The sequence below is a fragment of the Rhineura floridana genome, chromosome 11, assembly GCF_030035675.1.
Source record: "Rhineura floridana isolate rRhiFlo1 chromosome 11, rRhiFlo1.hap2, whole genome shotgun sequence".
Taxonomy (NCBI): Eukaryota; Metazoa; Chordata; class Lepidosauria; order Squamata; family Rhineuridae; genus Rhineura; species Rhineura floridana.
The window spans coordinates 7,274,788-7,286,986 of NC_084490.1; the positions used below are offsets into that span (position 1 = coordinate 7,274,788).

The 12,199-nt window shown below is 42.3% G+C and overlaps 1 protein-coding gene across 1 annotated transcript; it reads left to right on the forward strand.

Annotated features, from left to right (window-relative positions):
- Positions 1 to 3,439: 3,439 nt before the first annotated feature.
- LOC133366891 (vomeronasal type-2 receptor 26-like) lies at positions 3,440 to 10,652 on the forward strand. The gene is made up of 5 exons (XM_061590432.1): positions 3,440 to 3,663; positions 4,185 to 4,476; positions 6,920 to 7,147; positions 7,653 to 7,779; positions 9,748 to 10,652. The coding sequence occupies exons 1-5, from the start codon at positions 3,440 to 3,442 to the stop codon at positions 10,650 to 10,652; spliced, it is 1,776 nt and encodes a 591-aa protein (XP_061446416.1).
- Positions 10,653 to 12,199: the final 1,547 nt, after the last annotated feature.

Genomic DNA, 12,199 nt, shown 5'->3' on the forward strand with positions numbered 1-12,199 from the left:
TCCCTGGGTGTGAGACAGAGGGGGAGTACATGTGCCTGGTGTGAAAAATATTGAGTGGGTCTGACTCTTCCTAATTCTTGCAGAGGCCTATTGGGATAATTGGCTCAGGTAGATTTTCTTGGTGGGCTTTTGTTGGGTCAATATCAGGTGTTTAGGAGGAGTCTTAGTAAGGAGGGACTTGGGTGATGCCACCCCAATTTCAGTGGTCATGGGTAGAGGGAAGTATAGCCATGGGGAGGTGGTGAACTACCATAGAAGATGAGGGCAAGGCTGTCTACATCTTGTTCCTCACTCCCACTCCTCTCATGGATGGGTTCCTCATTGCTCATCTGCTGTGCCCACTCCTGCTGTTGTTTAATACTAGATACAGATCACACGGCATGATTTGATCGTGGATGAAGGTACCGATTTGGTGTGCATTACTGAGATGTGGGTGGGTGAGCTGGGAGGAGCTGATCTGACCCAGCTTTGCCCACCTGGATAGTCGGTGCAACACCAACACAGGCTGCAGGAATGGGGGAGGAGGTGTTGCTGTTGTCTACAGAACTTCCATCTCTGTCACCAGGAAACTACTCAGCTGTGAAGGCCTGCACCTGGTGTTGGGCCAAGGAGACAGGAAACTTGGGCTGCTGCTGGTGTATCATCCACCCTGCTGCCCGGCAGCTTCTCTGACTGAGCTGGTGGAGGCCATCTCATCTGTAGTATTGGAGGAGCCCAGAACGATAGTGTTGGGTGATTTCAATGCCCATGCTGAGGCTGCCTGTAGTGTTCCAGCTCAGGACTTCCTGGCCTCCATGAGGACCATGGGGCTCTCAAGTTGTCACTGGCCCAACCCTCAACTTGGTTTTTGCTCCAGATGGAGGAAGGGGTGGTCTGGATATAGGGGGGTGGATGTCACCACATTGCCACGGTCAGACCACTTCCTGGTGAGGTTTAGATTTATGGCTCCAATCCTCCCCTGCAGGGATGGTGCACAGAATAAGATGGTCCACCCCCAGAGACTAATGGAATTCACTGGATTTCTGGATGCCCTGGGGTAGTTCCCAGTAGATTGATCAGGTGACCCTGTTGAAGCCCTTGTCATGCTGTGGAACAGCAAGGTGCGCTGGGGTCTTGACATGGCTGCTCCCGAGCTCCCCCTCTGGCATTGTGGAACCCGGTTTGCACTTTGGTACAGCAGTGAGCTAAGGGCAATGAAACAGGCTGGACGATGGGTAGAACACAAGTGGCAAAAGATGTGCTGTGAGGCTGATCGGTCATGAGTAAAACATCATAACTGTGCCTACTCTGTGGTGGTGAGGGCAGTGAAAAAGGCCCACTCCTCTGCCGCCATCGCATCCTCAAGTAGCTGTCCAGTGGAGCTTTTCCATATTGTGAGGGGACTGTTGACATCAATTCCAGGAAATGGAGTTTTAGGCTACCTGGGCCTCCAGTCACAAAGCTGAATCCAGAAGCATTCCCCAGACAGTGTATCTGTTCCTTAAAGAAGAGTGGAGCTCCATCCAAGGGCAGACAATTGACCAATTTCTTGTACATGGGAACCATTTGCCCACAGTGCCTCATTCTTGCCAGGATTCAAGCTCAGCTTATTTTCCCTCATTTGTCCCACCACTGCAACCAGACCCTGGTCCAGGGTCTGCACAGTATCTCCTGTTTCAGAGGTTATGAGGAAATGGAAGTGAGTCTCATCAGCATAGTTAATGTGCCTTGCCCCCCAAAACCTAATGACTGTTCACAGTGGCTTCATATAGATATTAGATAGCATTGGAGATAAAATAGTGTCCTGCAGCACCCCATAGTAAAACTGCCACAGGGGCGAGAGGCACTTTTCCAACAATGTTCCCTGGACTGGGTCCTGTAGATGGAATCAGAACCACTGTGACACAGTGTCCCCGATTTCCATTTTACAGAGCCTGTCCAGAAGTATGCCACAGTCGATTATATTGAAAGCCACAGAGAGATCAAGAAGCAGGAGCAAGATCACACTCTCTTTGCCTGCACTCTGTAAAGGTCACATATCAGGGCAACCAAGGCTGACTCAGTCCCATGGACAGGCCTGAACCCAGAATGGAATGGCTCTAAATAATCTGTGTTATATAGTAATGCTTGCATCTCTCCCACCACTACTCTTTCCACCACTTTCCCCAAGAATGGGGTATTTGTGACGGGTCCAAGGGATCCATGGATGTGGGGATTTTTTTAGGAGTGGCCATATCACCTCCTCTTTCAAGGCAGCAGGGACTGCTCTCTCATGCAATGAAGTGTTAACCGCACTCTGGACCCAACCAGTCAAACCCTCTCTGTGAGATTTAATAAACCAGGAGGGGCAGGGGTCAAAAGGAAACATGGTCAGATGTGTAGCTGGTAACACCTTGTCCACATCAGCTGACTGCACCACTGGTGGGGAACCTATGGCTAGCTACATGGGCATGGAATCTCTTCACATATTGGGATGCATATATCCATCCCCCTGTGGGCAACAGTACACTTTTCCTACATGAGCGCAGGTCACTCCCACCACTCCACGCCCCATTCGATCTGCTCTATATGAAAATGTAAAAGGTACTTGTTTTGCTTGATAGATTTTTTTTTGGAGGGGAGGAGCGGGCTAAAGTGTTGAAAAGGCTTCACACCATCAGAAGAATCCCCATTGAGGAATATGTACAAAAATGTTCTTTCTGAGTGGAAACTTCATGGAAAGTGGAAAGGCAGTAGAACAGATTCCAGGTGTACAAAAACAAGAGATGCTCCCACATGCACCATACTGAACAAAACTTAACACCCAAATGCCCACACTGTATCCGTATGCTACATCCAGAGACACTGCGGGAAAAGTTTGAAGGAAGACTCCCATGTAAAGAATGCTTTGCATTGACATTTGCTATCTTATTATAGGTAAGAAAATGGGGTCACAATTGCCACTTCTAGGTAAAATTTCATCCTTCTTTCTGGCTTCTTCTCCTCTGAATCTCCCTCTTCCTGTCCCATTAAAGAACTTAAGAAAAGAAAAACAAAACAAATAATCATTTGCTACCCATAGCATCCATAGAAACCAAACTTTGCATCAGGAGTACCTATCTTCCCTGCAATTATCTAAATCACTATAATTCATTCTCCTTGTCATAGAAAGTAGTAGGGAAAACAACCCAGAAATAATGCTACTACTAGTAGTAGGTTCCTCCAATTCTGCTATTTGGATTTGGGATTTGGGGCAAGATGCAGGCAGGGCTCTGTCGCCTTCATTGCATATTCCTAGATTCACATGTGCATGCATTGATTGACATGGAAGGAATGATTTTGCAAACATACACAGTAGCTGTTAAGGTTAATACACTTCTTTTCCCCAGATATACTTGCAGAGTCAGCTGTCTTCCAATGTTGTTGTTTAATTAGGTTGATGCCAGTGATGAGGCTGCAACATCCCACATCCACAGCAAAGATGTGCTCTCAGATTATCATGTTGATGCTGCTTCTCTTGGCTCACATGGTGCCCAAAGTAGATACCACACAATGTCTCACTAATGATCCCATTCCTGTTCCGCATCAGTGGTATCAACCTGGGGACCTCCTCGTTGGTGGGATTTCTTCTCAGATCATTTTATCTTTCCCTGAATTGCTCTTCAATCAACACCCTTCTAAGGAACTGCCGTTTCATTTTCCAGTGTAAGGATTTTGGAAACTTTGCAATGCAAGAAGTAGTGTTCTCAGAGGACACACATAAGCAGTGTCCCAACTTCAGCACACCTAGGTTGGCATTGCTGACATTTTTAGAGTCTTCCCCCCCACCCCCCTGTGCTGGACCCGATAGCTCCCTTCCTCTAACAAAAGGGGGTATTGTTTTGTATGCTGGGATTCTGGCCCTGGTTCATTAAATGTACTGCCTTCAAGTCGATTTGACTTATGGCAACCCTACGAATAGGGTTTTCATGGTAAGTGGTATTCAGAGGGGGTTTACCATTGCCTCCCTCTGAGGCTGAGAGGCAGTGACTGGCCCAAGGTCACCAAGGGAGCTTCTTGGCTATGTGGGGATTCAAACCCTGGTCTCCCAGGTCATAGTCCAACACCTTAACAACTACACCACACTGGCTCTCACCCCTGGTTCATTACAATTGCCTTATTTAAAGCTTGAGTGGGCTGATATTGTGATAACATGTGACTGAAATAATATGTCTCTCTCTTTGCAGCGTGGTGACAAAATCCTACCAGCATGCTCATGCCTTGGCATTTGCTGTAAATGTTGTCAATGACAATCCCAGGATCTTGCCCAATGTCACACTTGGATTCCACATCTATGACAGCTACTATGATGCAAGGATGACCTACCAAACCACTCTGGATCAGCTCTTCAAATCACATAGATTTATCCCAAACTACAAATGTCGCTCCCAGAAAAACCTCATAGTACTCATTGGGGGGCTTTCCTATGATATCTCTTCCTGCATAGCAGACATCTCAAGTGTCTACAAGATTCCACAGGTAAGATCTGTACAGTCAGCTATGGAGATTTTTGAAAACTGCACATTTAACTTTTATTCCAGAAAAGTGATATAGAAAATAAATCATAACATGCATATTTTTTATTTTATTTTCATGAATTCTCATGCTGGAATTGTTTTTATACCTCAGAAGGAGATGGAAGTAAGACTGACCAAGCCTCATTGAGTATTTAAGGCTGTAATCCTTAGCACTTTCCTGGGAGCATGTCCCATTGAACACAATGTGGTTTATATCTGAGTTGGCATGTATAGGACTGTATAGTTAAAACCTAAAACCAGATGGAGAACATTTTCCAGCCCGTTGGAAGAAGAGAGTACATGATAGAATCAGGGATAGTTAACAGAAACTGTATCTTCACCAAGAGTATTTCCCAGTAACTGCATTATATTCCATTTTTTAGCAAGAAGGGTTATTATTTAACTTCAATCTGGAAATTTAAATCTGAATTCAAATCTATTCACATTTCTTAAAGTATAGCAGTCATCCAAATATTGCAGAAGCACACCCACATAAAGATGCAGGCCTTTTGTTTAATGCTGTACTGTCAGAGAGAGGTCTAGATAGATAGATAGATAGATAGATAGATAGATAGATAGATAGATAGATAGATAGATAGATAGATAGATAGATAGATAGATAGATAGATAGATAGATAGATAGATAGATAGATAGATAGATAGATAGATAGATAATGTTTTTGTTTACATTTTGATTCATGTTCATTAATTTGTTAACAGCAGTGTGCTATACTTTTTTTGCTGAATTACCTGAAATAAAATAACCTAAATACAGTATACTCATGCACTCAGATAATCCTTTTACCCCAACTCTCAAATATCGGTCCATTCTCCTTTAGCTCACATTTGGCTCATTTGCCCCAGAAGGAAAGAACACAATAAAGTTCCCTTCCTTTTACCGCATGGTCCCAAATGAAGCCCAACAATACCGTGGGATTATCCATTTGCTGCAGCATTTTGGATGGACATGGGTTGGAGTCCTTGCTGTAGATGATGACAGTGGAGACAATTTCTTGGAGGCCCTGGAGCTATTGCTTTCCCAAGGTGGAATGTGTTCAGCCTTCACAAAAAGAATCCCAAACCAAGGCCATATGCATTCCGGCAGTAATGATTTGGATAGTGCAGCCAGGAATATGAATGTACTTTTCATGGATACAAAAACCAAAACCTTGATAGTCTATGGTGAGGCTATGACCTTTATGTGGTTGAATACATTACTCTGTTTATTTCTATATTTATATAGCAAAAACCCATTTAGTGGGAAAGTGTGGATTATGACAGCTCAGATAGATTTTGAAATAAATAGCAAGTTAAGGAGATGTAATTGTGAAATATTCCAAGGCACAATTTCGTTTGCTATTCACTCAAATGAGCCAGAAGGCTTCCAGAAATGTCTTCAGAACATAAATCCTTACTCCACACAAGGAGATGGTTTTCTCAAAGTCTTCTGGGAGGATGTTTTTCAGTGTTCAGTTCCAGTTCTCCAGACATCATGGGATCACAAAAGACCATGTACTGGAAAGGAGAAGCTGGAGAGCCTTCCTACATCTGCTTTTGAAATGAGCATGAGTGGCCACAGCTACAGTATCTATAATGCTGTCAATGCAGCAGCACATGCTTTGCATTCCATGGACTTGTCTAGGGCCAAACTCAGAACAATGGTGGGTGATGAAAGACTTGAACTTCAAGACCTTCATCCTTGGCAGGTAACGTCATCACAATTAAATGGATTGATTGCCGAGAAGTAGACTGTACAAGGTGAAACCGCAATCAATTTTTCCATGCATGAAAAAAGGTGCACAGATGCATTACCAGCCACATAATGTGGTGCTTATACACCTTCATTCTTTCCTGTGCTAATGCCAGATAGCTCCAAAGCTTCTTGGGGATCAGAGCATGGAAACAAGAGTGTGTTTGCTTATCATGCAAGCAGGGGGGTGCAGTGATGAACATACTAATGAAGTGTGTTTCACAAATACACTTGGATTCCAACTCATAGACAGTGATGAAGAGGTGGAGCTAGCAAACCTGTCCACATAGATCTGTCCATATATTGAGCAATCTCACTTTTAGAATAACGAAGAGGGTTTGGGTGCCAGTAAATAAGACGTTCAAACTTACTTTGAAGTGAAGTTGTAACCAATCATTCTTCATTAACAAACTTTGTGAATTCACATTTATCCTGTAAGAAGAGTATGAGAAAAATGTGGAAAAAGCCATACTCAGAGGTGTCCTATTAAAATGGATTGACTTTTTAGATGGTCTTCTACCACTATATTTTCTATAATTTACTACATAGTCAGGATAGCTGTTGTTTAGATCAAGGTACATAAAGCTGTAGTAGCAAGGAATGTTTAGCAAAACACACTAAGTTTTCCATTTATTTCTTTGTCCCTTCTCACTAGCTCCACCCATTTCTTCAAGGCATTTCATTTAACAATTCAGCTGGAGAAAAGGTGTCATTTAATGATCATGGGGAACTCATAGGCATATTTGACATAATGAACATTGTCTTCTTCCCAAACAAGTCCTTCCTTAAAGTAAAAGTTGGAATGGTGGATTCTGATGCTCCTGAAGGAAAACAGTTCATCATTCAAGAGGATATAATTGTGTGGCACAGGACTTTTAACCAGGTATAGATACCAGGACATTCTTAGAGGCTACTCCATTTTCAGGATGGAGGATCTTGTCCTTATGTCTCAATAAGGTGAAAGGGGTGTGGCCAGAGCTCAGAAAAGTCACTTTTTAAAACTACAACTGCCATCAGCCCCAGCCAGCATGGCCACTGGATTGGGCTGATGGGAGTTGTAGTTCAAAAAAGTAACTTTTCCAAGCTCTGGGTGTGGCATGTGGTTGAGTGTGCCTGGAATGTCATGAAGGCCAAATAGAAAGTCCTGAGAAGAGGCAAATTTGGCCCCAGGCATAGAAGCTAAATTCATCAACTTAGCACTATTTTTAAACGTACCTTCAATTGTTTTTGTACGGTTTGTAAAGCTAATTTTAACCATTTTAATAATATGCTTGTAAATCACACTGAGACACTGTAAAATGCTATTCAAAAATTAATAAATACTACTACTAACAAATAACAATATCTGCACAATATCAACCACTCAATAATATCTTTGGTATGGATAGGTGGTCCCTATTTCTGTATGCAGCGACATTTGTCCACCTGGTTATCAGAAGAGAAAAAAGGAAGGAGAGAAATTTTGCTGCTACGATTGTACTCCATGCCCAGAAGGGAAGATTTCAGACGACAGAGGTAGGTGGTGCCATGCATCAAACACTCCAGCATTCTTGGTTAATATAGATCTGGATCAGGGGCTACCTGTGACCACCTAGGACTTTCCATCTGGCCTTCAGGGTTCTCCCCAGACCACACTGGTGTGAGGAACGTCTTTGTCTAGGGGGCACATTGGCTCCCTTCCAAACCTCACTGTTCAACATGCATGCCATTCCAGGCACACTCAAACCCACATGCCACATACCTTTTACCAGGCCACTCCTCTTCACTGCCCCCGTCCTGTGCCCTCCTGGAGTGCTTGCTGCTGGCTGGAATGTTATTTATATATTTATAAAATCTCTTACCCTCCAGAAAAGTTCAAGGTTATAGTTTTGGTGTACAAAGCCCTATACAGCTCGGGACCAGGATACCTAAAAGATTGTCTTACCCCTTATATACCCAGTCAATCACTGCGCTCTGCAGGTGAGGGCCTCCTGCAGATACCATCTTATCAGGAGGTCCATTCTGCACAACATAGGAAGCGGACCTTTAGTGTGGTGGCACCTACCCTGTGGAATTCCCTCCCCTTAAATATTAGGCAGGCACCATCTCTGCTATCTTTTGGGGGCCTTTTGAAGACTCTCCTCTTTCAACAAGCCTTTTAAGCTGAGACATATCCCAGTTTGCGTCTGTGTTAGAATTGCTTTTTAATATGTTTTTAATAATGTTTTTAACCCTTTTAAAAGATTTTTTTAAAATGTCTTTAATGTTCTGTTTTAATGAATTTTAAGAACAGTTTTTATGATGTTTTAAAATGTTTTTAGCGCTTCTGTTTGGTGCCCTGGGCTCCTGCTGGGAGGAAGGGCAGGATATAAATTAAATAATAATAATAATAATAATAATAATAATAATAATAATAATAATAATAATAATAAAGTGTGGAACTCTTTCCCAACAGAAGTGTGTCTAGCATCTTCACCATTTGCTAAGCACACACCTCTTTACCCTGGCCTATACCCTGGCCTATAACCTGGCCTATATGTCATCATTTGTTAACAGTGATGCATGACCTTGGAGATTTATGGTTCAACAATGTTTGCATTATTGTGGGTTTTTTCCTGGAGTACTTGCAAAAACTCAACGGCTTTTGTGAATCTTCAGGAAGAAAAATGTCAAAACCCCTGGTCATTTTCAGACCTGAAGGTTGTTTAACTGCCTATTGAGGCCAATGGAGGTCTTGGGTTTCCAATGATCTGAAATGGCAGAAATTAAGACCATGCCAGTGGGATACAAAAAGCAACCCTTCACTGAAGACCATGGGGCCAAGAGGGTGTTAAGTGCTGTGTTGATTTTTATCCTCCTATGTTACCCATTTCGGGACTTCATATTTTATCATAGAAATCATGGGTACCCCCTGCAACCATGAACACAGGTTGCAAATGACAGCTAGCTCCATGTAGTCCCCACCATAGGATAGGACTTTTGTGTTCAGTCAAATGAGTCAGAATCATATTGTTTCTTTCTCACATCATATACTTCCAGTTTCTACAATCATTATATCTCCAGTACCTATAAAATATGGCTGTCTCACATACGAGGAAAAGATAACACTGATTTCCATCAGCCCATGATGCATCTGGAGATGGCTGTGTGCAGATTTTGACTTATTCTCACTGTGCTGCTGCAAGTAGACAAAGAGGCCTTCTTGAAATGGTCCAAATTAAGGAATAAAAATGTCCCCCTCTTTTTGTTACTTTTTACAAACACATATTCATCTTGTGGGTTCCACATAGGCATCTGATTGGCCATTATGAGAGGAGGTTCTTGGACTAAATAGGGATTTGCCCAGCAAGATATTTTTTATGTCCTTACATGATACCAGTGGGTAGAAGTCAGAATGGTCAGCAACTCCGACAATGAAAGTCAAATATGGAAAAAAGTTGTAAAAACTTGTTTCAAAGAACATTTGCAGTGACATTGTTATAGCTCCTTTTTCTTTTCTTCTAGACATGGATGAATGCTTCAAATGTCCAGAAGATCAATATCCAAACCACAAAAGAGATAATTGTGTAACCAAAGTTATAAATGTTTTGTCTTATGAAGAATCTTTAGGGATCAGTTTTGTATCAGTTTCTGTTTCTTTGTCACTCACCACAGCTTTTGTGCTTGGAGTTTTTATCAAGCACAGAGATACCCCCATAGTCAAAGCCAACAACCGGGACATCAGCTACATTCTTCTTGTTGCCCTCCTCCTCTGTTTCCTCTGTTCTTTGCTGTTTCTCGGAAGACCTACAAAGGTGACCTGCTTTATCCGACAATCTTCTTTTGGCATCATCTTCTCTGTGGCGGTTTCTTGCGTGTTGGCCAAAACCATAACTGTGGTTGTTGCTTTCATGGCCACCAAACCAGGATCCAGCATGAGGAAGTGGGTGGGGAAAAGACTGTCCAACACCATTGTTATTTCCTGCTCTTTCATTCAAGTAGGCATCTGTGTGGTATGGCTGGCAACCTCTCCCCCATTCCCACATTTTGACATGCAGTCGGTACCTGGAGAGATCATATTAGAATGTAACGAAGGGTCTGTCATCATGTTTTATGTTGTCCTGGGCTACATGGGACTTCTAGCCATCATCAGCTTCACTGTGGCTTTCCTGGCCAGGAAGTTGCCAGACACTTTCAATGAAGCCAAGTTCATCACCTTCAGCATGTTGATGTTCTGCAGTGTTTGGTTGTCATTTGTTCCAACATACCTCAGCACCAAAGGGAAATACATGGTGGCTGTGGAGATCTTCTCTATTTTGTCCTCCAGCAGTGGGTTACTGGGTTGTATCTTTCTCCCCAAATGTTACATTATTCTGTTGGTGCCCAACATGAACAAAAAGGAGAAGCTAATTATGAGAGGGAATGAATGAGCATAATTGTATCTTTTTATATTCCTTATGTGCTGGAAATATGGACATTGCCTCTAAAGTTTTAGTTAATTTATGTTACCCTATCTAATGTTCCATTCCATTTGAATCTCATGTCCCAGCATGTACTTTGGGGGAAAAAATGATTGTGCAGATGAAAACTTACGATTGCCTGATGACTAATTTTCCTTCAGTGACACAGCTGTTAATTACAGTGACAGATATCAGATCTATAATTATAGGTTATGATTATTTACTGATGAACATTGTGGTGAATTTTGATTCATTTGATGGAAGGTATTGCTGGTTATTGAGATGTGCTGTTAAATATCTGAAATGACTTTGTCATGAGGTTTGTTTGGGACATCTAACAAGATTCCATAATACATTTCCTTCCCTTCTTTCATAAGGCAATAATGTGGTTACTTTATTCAAAGGCAGAATTTGCCTTGATTTCTGACATTCAACTTTGGCTTTCTAAGTTTGTTAGAACAATTAAGAGACACCACAATTTACAAAAATAAAATAAAATAAATAATATAATCTTGAAAAAATACAGATGTCATGGCATTTACCAAGTGAATGTGGGAGAATAACACCCTGTGCCTGTTTTTAAACTATAATTCGTCCAGAAGATCTGATTGTTTAGGTGGGCAATACTGAAAGTTAATATTTTACCACATATGATCACATTTCGCTACAGACCTTTCAGACAATCAAAGAGATTCCATAATGCACTGTGGTGGAATGACTGGGGCCAAAGGGTAATTGGCATAGCAGGATCAATAGTCTGTGAGGACTGTACAGCAGGGGTTGGGAACCTTAGACTCAAGGGACAAAGATGGCCCTCCAGTTGTTGGAACACTCCATAGACCTCTCCCCAGCTCACTCCACTCATAAGCCCTGTTGCATGGATTATTGGAGTGATCATGCCCTTGTTGGAATGTGGTTATCCTAACATTTCTGACATTTTTTCTGATGTTCAGCTGGGATCTGGCTTCTTGTAAGATGACCCCATTATTCCATGTCTTGCACTCTGGGATGATCGAGAAGAGATCCGGGGCCTCCTCTGTATGACAACCTTTTGAGTACTTGAAGAGTGCTATCATATTTCCCCTCAGTCTTCTCTTCTCAAGGCTAACATGCCCAGTTCTTTCAATCTCTTCTCATAGGGCTTTAGTTCCAGTCCCCTGATCATCCTTGTTGCCCTCCTCTGAACCAGTTCCAGTTTGTCTGTATCCTTCTTTTTAGTGTGGTGTCAAGAACTAGACGCAGTACTCAAGATGAGGCCTAATCAATGCTGAACAGAAGAGAACTAATACTTCATGTGATTTGGAAGCTATACTTCTGTTAATGCAGCCTAATATAGCATTTGCCTTTTTTGCAGCCAGATTGCACTGTTTGCACATATTCAGCTTGTGATCAGCTACAAATCCCCAATCTCATAGAGAGTTCTACTTGCGTTCAAGTGTGTACAAGTAGAAATCATATGCAGACCTTCCCCAGACAACATTAGGAAGGTCATAGATTGTGGCTGCTTTCACACATGG